This window comes from Aethalodelphis obliquidens, unplaced genomic scaffold (genome assembly GCF_003676395.1).
Source record: "Aethalodelphis obliquidens isolate GAN/ISIS:26980383/991018 unplaced genomic scaffold, ASM367639v1 scaffold11, whole genome shotgun sequence".
Lineage (NCBI taxonomy): Eukaryota > Metazoa > Chordata > Mammalia > Artiodactyla > Delphinidae > Aethalodelphis > Aethalodelphis obliquidens.
In genome coordinates, this window is record NW_020837955.1 from 22,080,933 (window position 1) to 22,101,206 (window position 20,274).

Sequence of the window (20,274 nt, forward strand, 5' to 3'; positions counted from 1 at the left end):
ATGCAAAACACATAGAAGAGTTCCTGGCCTATTGTCAAGAATTGAAAAAAGCAGACAGAAGTATAACAGGGATAAATGTCATATGCCACACTTAGGTTAAAGTATAGTATATATTAATTCTGTGTCATTTTTTAGGTTTGTTTTTTTTGTTTTGTTTTGTTTTTTGTGGTACGCGGGCCTCTCACTGCTGTGGCCTCTCTCGTTACGGAGCACAGGCTCCGGATGCGCAGGCTCAGCGGTCATGGCTCACGGGCCCAGCTGCTCCACGGCATGTGGGATCTTCCCAGACCGGGGCACGAACCCGTGTCCCCTGCATGGCAGGTGGACTCTCAACCACTGTGCCACCAGAGAAGCCCTGGAGAGCTTTTTAAAACACACCCTCCGTATTTCTGACAAGCTCCCAGCTGATGCTGCTGGCTAGTAGACCCCACTTTGATCAGCACTGCACTGCACGAAGCTGTGGAGGGTGTGTGGGTGAATAGGACACAATCAGAATTGAGTAGCAGAGGCAGAGAAGTACACAGATTATTACTGCAATATAATGTGCCAAAGGCCATGGGGACTCTGTTTTGTCTCATGAAGAAAGTGCTATCTGTGCGAACCAAAAGGCAGGGTAGCCCAGTCGCTGAGGAGCGACTGAAGGCTGCACTGAAGAGCCCATGGTTAAGTTTCATCTTGGGAGATGAGTTGGATTTTCCCAAGGGGGTGGTAGAAAAGGAGAGTGAGAAATTTATGCTAGACTTGTACTGTCCAATATGGTAGCCATTCAGTTACACGCGGTTATTGAACACTTGAGATGTGATGTCCAAATTGATGTGTGCCGTACGTGTGGAATACACACCAGATTTCAAAGACTTAATATGAATAAAATGATGGAAAATAGCCCATTAGTAATTTTTATATTAGTTACATGATGAAATCATAATATTTGGGGTTAAATCAAATATGTTAAATGTACACTTTTCTGTTTACCTTTTAAGTATGGCTACTGGGAAATTTGAAAGGTCATTAGTAGCTCCCATTGTGTATCCATTGCACAGGACCGCCCTAGACTGAGGGGCTGCAGGTGCAGCAGCATGGAGTGTGGCTCTTCAGTGCCTGGTGTGGCATTGACAGTCCTGTCTCTAAACCTGGCTCCCACACTCTGGAGCAAACCCAACATAAACAAGTCCCTTTTCTTGTTTCGGTGTAAGAATCTCCAGTCTTCCCCAGTCCTGGTCCTCCCCTTTGGGAGTCAGACTTCCTTAAACTAAAGCCATTGAATTATCTGTTGCCTTGGCATGGTTTAAACAGGGCAGAGCCAACCAATTTGGTTAATAACAGTGTGAAACCTGTTTCTGCCATGAGATTCAGGATTCAAATGGCTTTTTCTCCCATTCTCTTCTGGAAATCATCTCTCTCTGAATGTCTCAATGTCCCCTGTGAATATTCATATTTATATTCATATTCATGTTCTCTCTCCCTCTCTTTCTCTCTCTCTCTCTTTCACTCACTCAGTCACACACACACACCTTCTCCATCAAAGAGACCATTGAGTGTCAATAGAAAGAGTATTAACTTGGTGCCCTAAGAGTTAAGTTGGAGAATTAACTCTGTCAATTAGAGCCTGTTTGACCCTGGACAATTTTTTTTTTAAACTTTCTGGGAATCTTCTAGTGCTTCACATGTTTGAATACACAAATATAAGAGGTATTTTTATCATTTTTTTCATCAGTTGGATAACAAAGATCTTATTGTAGAGTAAAATTTACAATGAGGCAGATTTCAGTTCAATGAACAAAGGAGGGACAATTAAGAGGACCGCAAAATGGTGCAGACTGCTCTGTGAAGTAGTTGATTCCTGTTTAGTGGAAATTTTCAGGCATAAGCTATATGGGGGCCTTGTAGGACACGGTAATAAGTGAAACTCGACATGAGCTCTAAGTTTTTAGACATCTAGACTTGAAATTTCTAGAATCAAAACCACAGCACATAGACTACCATTCCTTGTCCTGGTACTGTTACCAACTCTCTTCATCAATTACTGCACTTTCTCAGTAAGCCGAGATAAAGCCCAGGACATCTTAACAGAGCATTCCAGGCAGTCATTAGTAATCAAATGGGCAAAACTATTAGCCCTGAAGTCTAAACTGTAGGTTCTAGATACATAGAATAATGGCTCTTAAAAAACTTTGGGTTACTGACTAGTTCAATGGTTGTAAACTGTGTAACTCAGAGATCCAGCAGTATTCTAAGAACTCAGAGGCCAAGAAGAGGATGAGGGGGAGCTAAACCAACAGGATTGCAAGCCTTCTGTTCATTTAGACAAGGCACACTAAAATCTACTTGATATATTGAGAATATAGGATTGTTTTTGATAAAGGATCTCAGAATTTTAAAAAAGGGTTGGAATGGATTAGAAATTTTCAAACTGTATCACTCTCCAAAAAGCACCAAAATGTGTAACAATTTGCCCAAGGTTACATAGACAGTCAGTGACAGGGACTGAACCAGAATGTAGATTCTGGTCTGATTCTCAGCCCGATTTTCCTTCCATGGTTCAAGTACATAACGATTAGGATCACTGGTTCTGGTGTCAAGTCGCCTGGGTTCAAATCCCAGAACCCTGGGGAGTATCAGGAGTCCTAAGGTATTCAGGATCGCTGTGGTTTCTAAATGTCTATAACTCTGCCAGGTTCCCCTTCTTTTCTAGAAGGAAAAGGCACTAGAATTCTCCTGTGAGCAAATCCATAAGCACAATAGGAAGGAATAGTCGCTACCTTTTCTTGCTTTGCTGATTTTTATTACCTACCTTGTCTCAGGTGCTGTGTTAGGCATTTGGAACAATGTCAGTATCCTTTGTTTTGCCCTGTGCCTACAAATAGTTTAGCCTCACTCCCCAGTCAAGGAAAAGGAGGCTTTTGGAAGCTAAATAACTTTTCAGAGTTTCTTGGAATCTGCTGGATTTCACTTATTTGCATTTGACAGTCAATGTTGTTATTTAAAATAAATAGCTCCTGGGTATTTCTCTAAGAAAAGACCTGAAGAGCTGAATTTGCTTTTTGTTCACAATTTTAATTCACTTTTTCAATTTTGACAATATTACCCAAAGGGATGGAAGTTGAGCGAATCATGGAAAGTTTTTTTTTCTCTGAGATGGCAAAGAGGCATGACATTTAGGATAGTTTGAATATTTAATAATCTTAAAGGCAAAACATAATTGCAGGTCAGAATATAGCACAAATGTATCGGCTTTTAATGTAATTCATTTCAGCTTAACTTGCATTTACTGAAGCTTTACAAAGGCAGTGCGAGGAGAGAAACAAAGATGACTAAGACTTTATCCAGGTTTCTAAGGAGGTGATCCTTTTGGAAAGGTTTGACAGAGTGAGAAATGCTGGACTTCACGGTGAAACTCATTGATATAGATGCATGAGAAGCTTGCCTTACAAAACTGCTGGTGGAAAAGCAACCTCTTAGGAAGATAAGACTAAGGATGTTGGGTTATCTGCTTGGTTCTCTTTCCACGTTCCTCAGTTCTCTGATCCAGCACTGATCCCAAGGCATCCCGTCTCTATCACTGGCCTGGGATTCTTCTGAGGGCAAGAACCAGTCTTATGTTCTCTGCTTTCTGGAACCTCAGGGAGTGTCTGATGCATGCAGCTTCTCTATACACCTTGACCCAATACAGAAGAAATTAATCAGTCAGTCTAAGGTCACCCTTTCTCACCAAATGAGACCCTTGGTCCGCCATCTGTAAGATGAGGGGGCATGAGGCTGGACACAGTGGTGCAATGGTACCACCTTCCCTAAAGTCTTGCTAGCAGTACAGCTAGTTGAAATAGGGCCTGGTCCTGATAAACTTACGGAGCAGATCTCTCTATTCACAGGGAACAAAGCTTTTGACTTTTAGTTTTTGTAAGTGACCGCACCAGCTTTCAGAAATACATTAGAAAGACATTTGATATTTAGAAATATACTGGGCTTCCCTGGTGGCGCAGTGGTTGAGAGTCCGCCTGCCGATGCAGGGGACACGGGTTCGTGCCCCGGTCCGGGAAGATCCCACATGCCGCCGAGTGGCTGGGCCCGTGAGCCACGGCCGCTGAGCCTGTGCGTCCGGAGCCTGTACTCCTCAACGGGAGAGGCCACAACAGTGAGAGGCCCGCGTACCGCAAAAAAAAAAAAAAAAAAAAAAAGAAATATATTAATTATGAGGATGATGTGACTTAACCATCTGGGGAATCCCTGTCTTGTTTTCCCATTAGGGTGCCCTAATGAGGTCTTCATTCAGTTTGGTCTTTCTGGTTTTCCGTTTGAGCATGTTTTGAAGGAAAGGATGGGAAATAGCAGTTCTAGAGTAAAGATTAATCCATGTCCACCCATTATCGTGTAATTATATAGTGCCTTCAGCGGGCTTTCCCTGCCTAAACGTCCACATGCAGTTTTCACTCCCTTTTTTAGAAATTCCCTTCTCCCACAGAACACTTCTCTATCCATGCTAAACACAAGCACTGTCTCCTCCTTCAAGTCCTCCTTAATTATTCCAGCTCAGATGTGCTTTTTCTTGTCTGAATACCTATAGCATTTAGAGAAAGTAAACAGTGAGGTCAGTCCAGAGTATGACTTTACTAGTAGGACCTGTGCTATCATGATCTTTTGATTCTCCACAATAAAACAGAACATTACTTGTTAATTGTACGTAAGAAGGATGCTGAGTGTTAAATCTCCTTCCTTCTCTCTTCATGATAAAAAAGAACTAGCATTTATTGGTCCTTTAAAATGTATTCAACAATGTACTCACCTTTTTCATACATAATCTCATTTAATCCTGACGGCAGTCCTGAGAGGCAAACACTTGCTTTGTTTGTACCTCACAGATGCAAAGTGGAACTGCTGCTCAGCCCAGGGCAATCAGCAAGTTCAGGATTTGAACTCAGCACTTTCTACCTTCAGAGGCCTTTCTCTCACACACCACAATATGCTTCAGAAACCTGGACCGCTTTGCTTCCTTTTTATCAGGCATCTTGTGTTATTAAGACAAACATACACACAAACAAACAAGACCACAGTTGTTAGAAGCCTATTTGGGGATTTCATGTTACATGATAAATATCTGCTTTCAGTTTCATCATGGAATCCTTATGACTGTATTCACTTGGAGGTAATGTCCAAAGTCCAAATTTAAGACCTTTTGCAAGTTGGAGGCTTGAGCGAAGTGGTGATTCCTGCTCACCTTTGACACCCCCAGTCCCCTGTGACACCCTCGGTCACTTCCACCTGGTAGCCTGGCCTGACATGTACCTCTCCCCAGACCCCCATTCGGGGTTCTCACCAGGCAGTGGGTATCTCTGTGTTTAGAAAATTAAAAGCGTTGAGACTTCTGATATATGAGTCCGGCTAAAGACTGCAAGGCCCCTGAATTTTAAGTGGATTTCCCAAACGCATTTTAGTGCTGCTTTTCTGTTAAAGTGGACCTTTTGTTCCATGCTGGGCAGTGGCGAGCAGCAGGGGAGCCAAGAAGGAGGATGAGTGTGACCCAGTAGCTCATCTACCAGGGGCCACAGTTTAGGTAGGTTTCGGTTTTGTATGGGGTGGCCTCGAATACGCTTGATTCTTTTTTCAAAGTGTCCAAGTATGGGAGTAAATAGTAAATAGACAGGGGAGAAATGAGCCCGTGGTGGGGATAAGCAGATGTCCTCCTGTGCACACCTTTGATTACCAGTACAAGGGGCTTTCCAAGACGCTCTCTGGCGAGAAAGAAGCAGGTTGTCAAGTCAACCCTTGTGGCTTCTTTACATGTCTTCACCACAGCGTTTCACTGGGTTTTAGTGCTTTATGCCAGGAGCAAATTACTCAGGCTGGGTGGGACCAATACTATGCCTGGTGCTCCAAAGCGCAGCCTGGGCTTCTTGCCTTCCCTTGGCCTGTCAGCCAGAAGCGGAAAGCCAGGCCATTCTCGGCTTTCTCTGTGGACAGAGACAAAGAGGAAGGGGTCTGCGGGTGGTACTCACAGAATGGGGAGCAAGGTGGTCTTGCTAACAGGTCAGGGAATGTGGAGACAGGGCACAGTCTATTCTCTGGAGAGGTAGGTGGGGACCAGATTATGGAGTCGAGGTACAAAGTGAATGGCTCCTGGTGGACTGTAGGCTTGTTTTGTTTGACCTAATACTGTTTGGCCTGCACCATATTTTAAATTTAAATTAGCTGTCAATTTATAAACATTAGGAAATGTCACATTAAAAAAACTGGGACACTTAGCTTTATGTAGAAACTCAGAACCTCTTATTCCTGCATCTCAGTGATGACTGATGCTGAGAAGCAGCTCCCTGTAAAGATGCAAGTGTTGGCCATTTTCCTGTAGTCCCAGCTGTTGCTCAGTGATCCCTGACACTGAGACCATGCGCCCGCTGCCATTCATCATCTCACTCCAGCTCAGTTTCCTCTTATACAGTATTTGCCTGGCGCCTGAGACATTTGACTTCATTAGGCTAGTTGTAAAAGGCATTCTGTTTTACAGAAGAATATTTGGGCTTTGTCCCCGGGCACTCAGAACTGTGGGTGATTTTGAAGCCGAGAAGGCTCAGCTGAGGTTAGGTTTGAGAGATGATGCTGGTTCCTTGCCTCGGGTCCACCCAGCTTCCAGTCCATCCTGCACCTGAGCACCAGTTGTGAAATGGACGCAGCAGGCAACACAGATGGGAAGGCCTTTTCCAGGCAAGTGGCAGGGGTCGTGGAGAGAAGAGAGATGCTGGAAGCACTTCAGAGGCAGACTTTTCAAGGCTGGGAACCAGCTGGATTGCATGGCATGTGGAGGAAAGAAAAGTGAAGAGGCTTGAGCTACTGGGCAGATGATGAAACTGCTGATGGAGAGAATGAGATCAGTGTTTGACGTGTCTGGATGAAGGGCACCAAAGCAAATTGGCTTTGCCCAGATACAGACATTTGAAAAGCAGGGCTATAGCACATAATGAATTCATTTCCTACCAAAACATGTTTCTTTGTTAGATTAGCATTTTGTTTATTAATAAATGTGTGTAATAGCTAGCTATAAATTTTATGAGTGAACCCCTTCCTAGACAGCAGGGCCTTTCACAATAGAAAATCTGTCTCATTCACTGCCATACTCCTGGTGCTTAAATAATACCCAATACATTATATGCACACAAGAAATTCTTTCTGGATCAATCAATCAATAAATTAATTAAAGGTCAATAATTAGGGAAAATTTAAAGTACCCTTGTTTTACACTCAGTTGTTATAAATTTTTGTTTACTTAAACTTTTGCCTTTATTTATTTCTGCCGCTTACCACCCCTTCCATTGTAGCCTCCGAAACGTACTCATACCTGTTCACGTATTTAAGTGGGCAAGCGCATTAGATGTATGTAGTAATGCATGTCATTTTAGATGATAACAAAGACTTCTCTGCTTTTAATCCTAAAATGACCTCTATTTTTCACTTTGACCCATTTATTATTTTTAAACACCATTAAATAAACAATAGACATTTTTAAAGCAAGTGTATACAGAGGTTTCTTTATAGAGATTCACTTGTGGTTTTTCCTTGGGGAACAAATAACTGAATGGACCATCTTCCTCGGGTGACCCTGTCGTCATGATCAGAATGCTTGGACTCGAGGATTTCTCATTCAGCTACAGCTGCTGCCGTAATTTTGGGGGGTTGGTTGAGGAAGCTTCAGCTGCTGAGATCTTTAGAAAATTTTACAAGTAATTATACAGGTTTTACTTATGATAAGTAAGTACATTCTTATTGTAAACAAAAGAAAGACATATATAATATAAAAAGCAAAGTCCCACTTCTACTCTCGTTAAGTCCATTCCTTTCCCCCAAAGTAGTCATAGCTAATTTATATAGATGTCCTTTAAAACTTTTTTCCTATGCAGTTATGGCACAAACCTGTATTTATAAAGACATTGTTCTTTTTTGTTTTTTTCATAAATTGGATTATGCCATACATGTTGCTAAATAATTTTTTAAAAGGTCACAGAACAATGCACCTTGGGGAAATCAGCACACGATGCATATGTATCTACCTAATTCTTCTGTTCACAACATGGTGCTTTGTTACATGTGTATGTTTGTTTATTTAAATGTTCTTTAATTCATGGACATTTAGCCAGCTTCTGGTTTTTCACTGCTATGAATAATGCCACAGTGAACATTTTTGCCCTTGCCTCTTTGTGAAAATATATGAGTATTTCTCTAGAAAACGTCCCTTGAATTAGAGTTGCTGGTAAAAAGATATGTACGTTTAAAATTCTGATAGATATTTCAAATTTGTTCCTTCAAAAATCTGTACCAGGCATAAAGACACAGACGTAGAGAATGGACTTGAGGACACGGGGAGGGGGAAGGGTAAGCTGAGACGAAGTGAGAGAGTGACATTGACACTACCAAATGTGAAATAGATAGCTAGTGGGAAGCAGCCGCACAGCACAGGGAGATCAGCTCAGTGCTTTGTGATCATCTAGAGGAGTGGGATAGGGAGGGTGGGAGGGAGTCGCAAGAGGGAGGGGACATAGGGATATATGTATACATAGAGCTGATTCACTTTGTTATATAGCAGAAGCTAACACAACATTGTAAAGCAATTATACTCCAATAAAGATGTTAAAAAAATAAAATAAAATAAATCTGTACCAATTTACTCTTTGGCTGGTAGGATATAAGATTAACTCTTTCCTCACTCCCTTTCCTGAACTAGATATTCCTTTTCTTAAAAAAATTATTACAAATTCTTTGGACAAGAAAATGCAGGCTCATGGTTGTTTTACATTGCATCACCGATCCCCAGGAAGTAGGGCTTTGTGGGCTGAGAGGTTGGATGACCATTGCCCCTTGTGTCTAAGTGTCTCTCTGCCATCCCATTTCAGATGCTCACTACCTCACCTGCAGGATCCAGGAATGTGCTGAGACTACTCGGAGCGGGCCTTTTGCCCGCTCCATTGACATCAGTTCCCTGGTCGTCCAGGATGAATATATCTTCATTCAGGTGAGTCCAGATGTGCAGTCAATGGTAGAGGGAGGATGCGTGGGGGAAGCCAACTGCTGGCTGGGAGGATGAGGGTGGCTCTCCAGAGGCTGTGAAGATGCGGAGCTGGGGTGCTGTCCCTCCTGTGCTTTCGGTACACGGTCCGCTGGGGAGATCCCAGACTTCTGGTGACAGATGAAGGTGTTATGGGTCCTTGTTGTTTACGGGGAACTTTAGTGGCCCACTGAATCCTTCCGTTGAATTGTCCTTTTATTATACCAAAGGGGTCTTGAAATGACCAGGACTTAGGCTGGAGTTTGAGATTACTTAGAATCAAATCTCATTAGAGATGAGTAATTAGAGATAAGTAATTTATCAAAGCCACATTCTATTTCTGTCCAAAGTGACTTATCTCATGTGGGAATGAGAATCTCCAAGAAATTAAGCATCTCTAGGATCTTCTTTCTGTGAAAATTGAGGTCTCACTAAATCTTCCCCTCCCTTTCCAGTGCTGACCACCCCCTCAAATGTCCAAGCCCCAAATCCTTCACTCCAAGAGCTCTGTGACTCCTAGAGAAACTGGGGGACTAATATTTTTAGGCAGGCAATGGAAGCCTCGTTTTAGATTTTGAGTTTCACTGAAAGGAGGTGCAAGATAGATGAAAAATGAGGGAAAACAAAAGAAGATGCTCCGTCGAGTGATGGACTTTGTGTGTGTGTGTGTGTGTATGTGTGTGTGTGTGTGTGTGTGTGTGTGTGTGTGTGTGTGTTACTGAGCTAAATCATACTTGCATTTGAGGGCAACCTTGATCCCCTGTCCTCTGCCTTTCCACCCTTCTATGGTCTGTTGTTTTCCAGACTGCTTCCTATAGGAACCTTGAACTTCAGAATCTCCCTGAGTTTGCTCAGAGCTGAAAACACCAAAGGGCTTTCTCGGCCTCACTCCTGGTCTTTTAGTCCAGATCAGCCCCATCTCCCCTATAAGACCTTCTCTGAACTTCCAGTCTGGGTACGACTCTTCCTCTGAATCTTTGGAGCTCTTACTACCTGCTGTTCCTCTAGCACATAGGCTATTAGGAATTGTTATTTAAGTCTTAATGGATTTTTCTCCTTCTTTCCAAACTGCGTTTTATACTCTCTGAGAAGAGGGACAATATTTTATACGCACATTTTACCCTGAACCTTGGCCTTTGCAAATCAAGGGTGCTCGATGTCTACTTGTTTTATTGATTGACTATGCATGTAGCGGTCACTATTTTTTACAAATCAGCTGCATGAATTTTTTTTTATTATTATTGGAGTATAATTGCTTTACAATATTGTGTTAATTTCTGCTGTAGAACAAAGTGAATCAGCCATATGTATACATATATGAAGCCTCATAGATTTTTGAGCTCTACTATGATATAGGAAAAGTAGCCAGCCAGGCAAAAACGAGCTTGAAAGAGGGAGTGAAAGAGAGATCTTTGTGCTTATATAATCACTGTTTCTCAGCCAGAATTTCAGGAATTTTTTTCTAAATCTTGACAGGTCATTGGTACTGCCATTTTCTTATTCATAAGTATTTATTGAACACATGCAATGGAAAATATACAGTACTAGGCACTACACTTGGTGTTGCCCAGCTTTCTGCCTTTGACCTTCTAATCTTTGCCCCGCCCCCTCACCCTCTGGGAGATCTCATGATTTTGAGCATCTTCTCCATGTTCTGATGACTCTCAAGTCAACGTGCTATGACCTCTATCATGTACAGTAGACCTACATATCTAACAGCCATCTCAGTATCTTCACTTAGATATTCCACAGGTTATATGTAATTGACATGTCCCCCTTGAACTTGACACATTGGTGGCACTGCCCTCTACCAGGTCATTCAAGGTAGAAACCTGGAAGCCAGTCTATGTCATCAAATTAAATGAATCCACAGCCTCTGCTAATATCACCTTATTTCTCAAGTGTCTCCTTTCATTCCCATTGTTATGGCCCCAGTTTAAGGCTTTATTGTTACTTTCTCTCTATTTAATGTTTTTAAGGTAGAAGCACAGGGATAACTTATGAATTTACCAATCTGATTGCCCTTTTCTTAATGCTAATCCTGCATAAAATGATGAACATAGCAGAACTGTTTCTGGGCAACATGACTTAGAATTTAAAATGTTCAATTTTCTTGTTTCCTTTTTCTTTGTATTGCATAAAGTTTTCCGTAACTGCAGGCAGAAATCCAGAATTTTTTTCGAACTGTTCTGAAATACTCCTTTTTAAAATAATTATTATGCTGGAAACCAATAGAAGTTTTTCTCTTTAATCCGCATCAAATTTTATTTTGTTTGAAAGAGATATGCATTGCCATTATTCAGTGAAGTTTTATTGATCCCCTACTACATTGCAGCCCCCTGTTTTAGGTGCTGGGGTTAAGATATTGAACACAACAAAATTCTTGCTTTTGTGGCATTTACATGCTAGTGGGAGACAGAAAAATATATAGGTGATATGTATACATCCATACATACATAGATATGAAAGGTTGTGAAGGGTAGTGGTCAATGACCTGTAGTCTGGAGCCTGATGGCCAGCATTTATTCCAACCTTGGTTTGCCACACTTAGCTGCATGACCTTGACCTAGGCCTCATTTGACTCATCTATAAAAAGAGGATAATTATAGTACCTACTTCATGGGTTGCTAGGAGGATTACATTTGTAATCCTGTAAAGCACCAAAACAATGTTCTGTAAATGTTGCTTTGTATCTTTTTATCTGTCTTCTACTATCATCTGTTTATCTGTCTACAAAGTATAGCAGGTGATGGCAGTGCTATGGATAAAAATAAACGAGGGGCCTTGAATGTTGGGTGCCTGTGGTTATTGCTATTTAGGATGACCTGGGAAAGCCTTGTTGGGTGATGACCAGGGAGAGAGTGACAGAAGTTCGTAGTCAGAGGGCAATGTGGAGCTAGGTCTGTTGTTCCCTGCACTTCCTTGTGCCCCTTATGCAGATGTGGGGTAGGCAGCTAGAAATTTGAGGCTGGGTTTAGAAGCAGGAATGGTGGGAAGGTAGGGGCTGGAGATATAAATGGGAAGGGTGTCCGCATATTGATATTTTTGAGCTGCAGCATTGAAGTCACCGAGGGAGTAAGTGTAGCTAGAGAAGAGAAACCATCTAAAGACTGAGCCACAGGACACTCCAATATATAGAGTTCAGGGAGATGAGGGAGGTAATAATGACACTTGGAGAATATAGAGATTACATCAGGAAGGCACAGGGTGGTAGATCCTACAGGACCTTGAAGACTGTTTAAAGATTTTTTTTTTACTATGAAAGAGATGGGAAGCAGTTGAATAGCAATGCTCCAAAAAATGCAAAAGGCCAATACTCTTGAGAGAAACATTGAATTTCATTAATCATCAAATAAACACAGATTAAATGCTGTTATTTGCAACTATCAATTGGCTACAATAGAAATAAAATAAAGGATGTCAGTGGGTTGCAGGTAAATAACTACACATACTGCGGGTGCAAATATAAGTTGGTTGCCCATCAATATTGAATCAGAGTCTTTTCATTCTCATAGGTGAGTTTGAGGATTGACTGACTGATGTGACAAATATATCTTAGTTCTGACAGTGTATGCTTAGTTTTTAGTTTTAATTGCTTCTTTTTAAGAAAAAAAATCATTATGTGGTCTGTTTTCCTTGCTTTCCTGCATATGTATTTGTTTGAGGATTTTGAATATTTGTTCTAACCAAGCTTTAATATAACTTTATACAACATAGCACATCTTCTACTTTTGTATAATCTATTGATTTCCTCTTGTGACCAATTTTAAAATTAGTGCATGTCCATGCCTTTCTATTTCTTCCCCTCTCTCTTTAATTCCTCTACCACACAGTTTTGGTTGGTTATGTTATCTCTTAGTGTTTGCTTTCCTATAATTCTGTTAGTTTAAATATTTTATTAAGCACTGCTGAAGAGAGGTAGAAAAAAAACCAGCATGTGTGTTTATGACCTCCTTCGTTCTCCCTTCTATCCAACCCCAGTTTTGTTAATTAAATCATTTGGAGCATTTATATTCTGCTTGAACCATCATTCCTGCATTTATTTTGATTTTAGTTTTAGGTAAATTTATCCAGTGGTCCTTTTACTATAGTTTTCCCATTTGTTTCTTGGTTGTCTGAAATTTGTCCTTTAGTAATGTCTTCAAGAAAGGTGAATTCCGGAATGTTGAAAATATGTTTGTTTATCCCCTTTATGCTTTAATATCATCTTTTTTTTTTTTTTTTTTTTTTTTTTTTGCGGTACGTGGGCCTCTCACTGTTGTGGCCTCTCCCGTTGCAGAGCGCAGGCTCTGGACGCGCAGGGTCAGCAGCCATGGCTCACGGGCCTAGCCGCTCCGCGGCATGTGGGATCTTCCCGGACCAGGGCACGAACCCGTGTCCCCTGCATCGGCAGGCGGACTCTCAACCACTGTGCCACCAGGGAAGCCCTAATATCATCTTTTAAGGTATAAAAGATGTCATTTTCTTTCCATAAAAACTTTGCTCCCTTAACTTATTGAATGTTACTGTGTCTGGCTAGTCTCATATTTTCCCTTTTAGGTGTCTTGATATTTTCTCGCCCTTGATACATAAAGTCCTTTAAATATATATATACATATATATATATATATATATATGTATATATATATATTCACACACACACATATATTTGAATACTATTTACTTTATTAGTGTATGTTTTGTGGTTGTTAATACTATGTTGATTCTTTTCCATGGAATATGTCTCATTCAATTGATTCAATTTCTTCTTCCTTTTTAATTTCTCAAAAGTTTCTGTGATTTATATTTTGAAATATGTATTTTATTTATTATATACGTTAGTTTTATTGTTTTGGCTCTCTTCCTTCAAGGCACTTAGGATGTGTACAACAGGCAAGAAAGACAAAGGGGAGACATCTTTTTTTTCTTCTAGTATGTTTAACTCCCTGAGCAAAATGAAATTTATAAAAACAGTTTTACTCATACTGTCCTTGAATGAGTATGTAGCCATGTCCAGGCTCCTCTTTGCCTTTTTTGCTGCTGTTGTTTTTAACTTTTTTCATGAGCTTTGCCAGCTTATATTTTATCTCTTTTTGTTGTCTCAACATGTCTCCCCTGAGCTCTTGTATTTCTGCTTGACCTCTTCTTTTATAGAGGTGATGGCATCATGTGGGTTATTTTTATTTGTAGCAGTGTGGTCACAATTTTTATTTAGTTCATGGAAACATTTTTTGTTCTATGTCTGCTCTTTGTTTTTCCTGTTCCTTTCTCTCTTTTATTTTGTTGTATTATTTTGTAACTCTTGTGCTGTTTTCTTCTCTCTTTACGTTTTTCATCATTACTTATTTTTTAATGACATGAGCTCGTCTGGCTGAACTATTTGAGGAGGTTCTTCTTGGGGATCAGGGCTCTGATCAAGGCTCTCTTTCAGCTTAACAAGAGTCCCCCTTTGTTCTCAGTGAGGTTCCATATAACTAAAGATTATTAGTCTGTTAGTGGGTTCTTCTTATAAGGTAAAACTGCCTGAGCGGTTCTCTAGCAGCCATGCCTCTCCAGCTTCTCCTTGTCACCAGTGAATTCTGGAAACACTCCCACTGCCAATTCCTGAGCCACATTCCCTTGGTTCCAAATAATAGGTTGTTAGTTTTGCTCCTTAGGAAATATCCTCTTTAGAGAACTCTGTATCTCTAGCTTGATCTAAGATTTGTAGCTGTAGGCATTTTTGCTCTGGTGCCTGTCTGTACCCTGTTTGTCCTTCACTGCCTTTGGCTTCCTTTCCACATTTAGTGTTTCAGGGTTATGTTTTCCTTAAGTATAGAATTTGCATTTTTCTTTCGTGTTTTTCTTGTTGCTCCAGGATGATTTATGAAAGGAAAAGCGGGGAAGCACCATTATTACTTGGCTCTTTAAAACCATTTATAAACGCTTATCATGTATTTTCTGAAATGTTGCAGTAACTTGCTAACTAATTTTCTTGCTCCCAGATCAGCACACCTCCAGTCTGTTCACAACACTACTTCCAAAGTAATTTATTTAAAATAGAAGTCAATATCCTTGCCTTCAGTGGCTTCTCATCACCTATAGGTTAAAATCCAATTTCCTTAACATTGCCTACAAGCTCTTCTACTATCTGGATCCTACCTACTGCATCAGCTTCATGTGAATTCCTTTCCCACCACTGTTCCCCATATACCTTCCTTTTTATATTTTACCCTTCAATAAAGATAAACTATTTTAGTCTTGATGCATACACCATGTCGTTTTTGCACCATGTCATTTCTTGCCTAATATGCCTTTCTTGTATTCTCTTTTCTGGCTTGGAATGTCCCTTTATCAAATAAACTCATCCTTTAAGATTCAACTTAGACAATGCCACCTGTAGGGAGTCTTCCCTGACATCCTCAGTCAATCAGGATTAGACCAAACTCCTTTGCTGGTTACTTATCCATGTGTATTATGCTTCACGAGCCAGGTCTGTAAACTTTAAGGGGACAGGACTATGTCTTATTCATCATAGTTTTTCCTGCACTTAGCATAATGACTGGAACTCAATAAAAGTTTGTTGAACTGAACTGAACTGAGAAGATAAGACGTGTCCTTATTCTCAGGGAGTGTAGTTAGTTACTTTTTTAAAGCAAGGGAGTCTTGTTTCTCCAACTAACAATATAAGACAATTTAGGGTAATTGGCAATTGCTCACTGTATAAGAAATTACCATATGTAGAATGTCTCTGTATTGTTATAGAACTGCTGTCCAGGAATTATCCATTATATTATTCAATGTCCTTTTTATATTCATTCATTTAAATGTATTCAAATACATTCAGCCCAGTGGGGAACACAGACAACAAAGCAATTACAATGGAGTGTGATGAGAGCTGTATTTGTGGAAAACATGCATTGCTCTTGGATTGAGGAGGAAGGGCTCTTCACCTTGCCCTGGGAGGAGGGTCAGTACAAGTTTCCTGGCAGCAGGACTGTGAGTACCAGTTAGACAAGTGAAGGACAAAGGGCACTACAGGCAGACGGGAAGACATAGGTAAAGTGAGGGAAGTGAGAGACCATGGTATTGGGTTGGCCAAAAAGTTCGTTCAGGTTTTCTGTTATGGAAAAGCCCAAAGGAACTTTTTGGCCAACCCAATATATCACAACCTCTATCTAAGGACAGCTGTAATTATGGGAGGGAGCGAAGTGGCTGGAAAGTAAATTAGAAAATTGTCCTGAAGAGGTAAACCTTGTCTATTTCCTTTAACTGAATACTGATAATTTTGTGTTTCCCTCTTTGCAGTTGCTAAAAAGCTCACAACTGATTTTTTGGGTCAATTTTAGCAGTTTCCCTGCATTAAGCTTTATGCTATTCTTCTTCCTTTCTCCTATACCACTGGCCATTTTTTATGACTTGGCACCTTTCTTATTTTTTTGCTTGATAATTGCCTTTTTTTTTTTTTGCAGTACGCGGGCCTCTCACTGCTGTGGCCTCTCCCGTTGCGGAGCACAGGCTCAGCGGCCATGGCTCACGGGCCCAGCCGCTCCGCGGCATGTGGGATCTTCCCGGGCCGGGTCATGAACCCGCGTCCCCTGCATCGGCAGGCGGACTCTCAACCACTGCGCCACCGAGGAAGCCCGTTAATTGCCTTTTTTAAAAAAAAAATTATTGGATGCCATCTCAAATACATTTCTGCAATCAGTGTGGGTCTTTATTTTATTTTATTTTTTTGGAGAGTATGAGTTTTGAAAATTGAAGTGGGGATCAGTAAAGGCTTTATGGAAAAGGTAAGATTTGCACTGCAGTGATGAATATCTACCTCTGAAGCAAGGAAAGAGCAAGGATTTTTCATTCTGTTCATTGAAATAAAGCTTCTTCAGAAGACTTTTGTGGGCTTCCCTGGTGGCGCAGTGGTTGAGAGTCCGCCTGCCAATGCAGGGGACACGGGTTTGTGCCCCGGTCCGGAAAGATCCCACATGCCACAAAGTGGCTGGGCCCGTGAGCTGTGGCCGCTGAGCCTGCGCATCCGGAGCCTGTGCTCCGCAACGGGAGAGTCCACAACAGTGAGAGGCCCGTGTACCGCAAAAAAAAAAAAAAAAAAAAAGAAGACTTTTGTAAGAGCAGAAAACCCTCAGACCAACAGTAGCTTTCCTCCATTGTTTAAACCCACAGATTTGTATCTGAGCAAGATATTAGGGCATCAGTGTAGGTTGTTTTCTTCCTACCCTGGCTAGAAGTCTGCCAAAGAACGGTTTTGGGAAAAGCTATAGCGCACCTGGGCTTGGGTCCAGCCCAGCCTTTGTGGGTGACATCCCTGTGGAGAGTTGGACACCGAGGATTATGCTGCCACTGAAAGTCTTGCCATTTTTCCATAGTTTGACTTTTAAAGGGGAGACTTGCAAAAGCAGATTATTCACTTCTATGCCTACAATTTGAATAGCTAAATAACAGCAGGATGGGCATAAGGGGCTTTGGTGTGTTTGGTTTTTCATAATTTTAAGGGATTTACCACTTAAATTTTCTAACTTTTAAAAGTATTGATATCTTATACTTTGTTTTAGTGCTACCGGAGATAGAACTCTAAGGGAGAAAAAACCTTGCAGAAAAGGAGACCAGTCTATCCCCTCACTCTTTCCTACCCTTTTGTGCCCAATGTTTCTCTTGGTGGCTCTTACATTGGCTCTTAGGGAACTTGTCTCAGATGCTAACAAAAATGGAAGAGAATGGGGGTTCAGGACCCTTAGCCCTCCTTAAAAGTATAATTCTGCTTTTGTTTGCTCTGTATATCAGCGTCCTTAATACTTTTATTTGACAAAAGGAATCTGCTGCTAAGAAAGGTTTGAAAACCACTGACATTTTTATAGCACTGCTGACTGCATAGGTCAAAGTCAGGCTTTTGTGTGTGTGTACAACTGAACCACTAGGAATTCGGGTGACATCCAGGCTTATATCCTCTCTCTGCATATTTATAAATGAGGTGCATGTATTTAAGGCGTAATTATTTACCCACAGTGAGTCATTCTGTACACACGTATATGCATTTGAGAGTGCAGTTTAAATAACCAAAAACCTAGCTAAGCTCTTCATAATGCGCTTCCCAGGATATTAATTTTGCATAAAATATTCACCCTCTCCCATTTGTTCCTCTAAAGGAAAGCTTCCCAGGCCCAGTCATAATTTCCTTTTTCTGGGCATGATGTTATTATTTTTTACCCGGTATCTTGTGTGGTAGGAGGGCCCATAGACGTATTCATGCAGCTCCTATAATTTAGATCCCGAAGGTTCTGCCTCCCCTTTTATTTTTTCATTGACAAAGAGGTAAAGGTAGCCATCTTGGTGGTTTTGCTTAGAGAACCTAGTGTTTGATCTCCTGCTCTTGGGGGTGCTGAGCTGGAGATGCACAGAAAACTGTGAAATGTGTTAATCTGTCAATGCCTTTCCTGTGCAGGAGGCCCAGGTCCTGGGGTTTTGTAGTAAAATCAAAAGGAGCTAATTCTTCCCCAAAGAGCCCTTGTTTTAATGGGAAAGTGTCTGCCTGAAATGCCTCCATTCCACGTGGATAAAAGAGAAATCGGCTTTCCTCTGTAGGGGCAGAGGGAGAGAGAGAGAAGTTGGTTTCTGTGTCGTGAGCCAAGATGGTTGGAAATCTTGTCTTTTCTCCGTATGGAGTAGCTTTTCTAGTGATTATTCTGGAGAATAGGTAGTTCAGCAGTGGTTAGCAGTAAAATCCCTTCAGTGATATGATTCATACCCTGGCTATGAGGGAGTGTGTTGAAGAAATAGGAGCAGAGCCCTAATAAGTTATCACAAGGGATTTGTATGTCTTTCCTGAGCTACGTGAAGCCCGGTCCTTTCCTCTCTTCTGGCACAGAAGGTGGCCTTTAATGTGGTATGGGTTCAGTTTCACTGCATGCAATTGAATTTAAAAAAAAAAAAAAAGCAAGTATGATACTGACCTATCTTCAGATATCTAAAGTATAAGAGAAGAAACAGATCCATAATTAAGATCCAAATAAAGTACTCCGGAGGGATGGACAAAGCAGAAAATTTGAAGGAGGGAAGAGGCCATCCCAGCCCTGCCAGCTCCTTCTTCATATCCACCAGGAGACCAGTAACAGTGCAGGACCATCTGCTATGTAATGCCCCTTTTGACCCCTGGTGAGGTTGTGTAGAGAAGCCCCCTCTATAGCAAGGAAATCTGAGGGTGGAGCAATGCCATACATAAGAGTGGTTCTCAGATGATTCCAGTAGTACAGTGAAACCAGTGGGTAGTTTAGATACAAGTTGCTGTTCGTTTTTAGGAGTTGTGTGTATAAACATAGAAAAATAGCACCATTGTACTATTTTTGTGCGTTGGGAGATGTTCTAGAAGTATTAGCAATTAGCAAGTACAAGTAACCAATTAACAGATATTTGTTGAGCCGCTAGAAATACTCCAGGTGCAATGGAGCATGTTAGAGATGGAGGACGTTGTCCCTGCTCTGTAGCAGTTTATGATTCGAGTAGCTAGTGGTCTGATGTGGGGAAAAGAACCCTGAACTCAGAGACCTGGGTTGTAATTAGGAATCTGCCACCTGCCAGCCAGGGAACACTGGGCAATTCACTTGCATTCTTAATTTCCTGATCTTTGTAGAATGGAATCATGCTACTTGCTCTGCCTAAATTGGAAGGTTGTTGTGAGGATCAAGGGAGATACTACTAATGGCTTTGGAACGCTTTGAAACTACTAATGGCTTTGGAATGCTTTGAAAATTAGGAGCCCTGTAAAATGCAAGAATCAGAGACTAATCCACGTGCAAAACTCAGCCTCACTGTATTTTGTGTATGCACCTTCTCTTTGAAGGGTTTTTATAAGCCTATCCCATAAAAGCTTACTAAATCTTTCCCCCAAATTCATTCTTTAATTATTCATGGCTTCCAGTCATTTATCGACATATGTGCATAATAAAATCGTCCCACATGTCTTCCATAGTGTTGGTTATCAAAGAAACCAACTTTTAATGATACACATATCTGTGTATAGATAACTGTAGATATCTTTCAAGACTCTTGAGTGCCTTCTTGTAGCATCTTGGTCCCCAGAGCCCTGGGTTTTGATACTTTAAGAGCCCGTTTTACGCACCTACATGAGAGGTAGAAGAGCCTCGATGATGTGGCTACTGTATCCCTAATAAATTGTTATCTTTCTGAAAGAAAAACGCCCTGAGGCAGAAATTGAGTGTAATTATTAGAAGAAAAGCTATTTGGCAATATTTTAAATGATGTTAATTTGGCCTTAATGGGAG

General features: G+C 41.1%; 1 protein-coding gene across 1 annotated transcript in view; it reads left to right on the forward strand.

Annotated features, from left to right (window-relative positions):
* The window catches only part of SORCS3 (sortilin related VPS10 domain containing receptor 3), a 583,600-nt gene that overhangs the window by 433,870 nt on the left and 129,456 nt on the right, over positions 1-20,274 (forward strand). Inside the window, exon 7 of the mRNA XM_027112540.1 lies at positions 8,874-8,992. Coding sequence (XP_026968341.1) covers positions 8,874-8,992 — 119 coding nt within the window. The remainder of the gene's footprint in view (positions 1-8,873; positions 8,993-20,274) is intronic.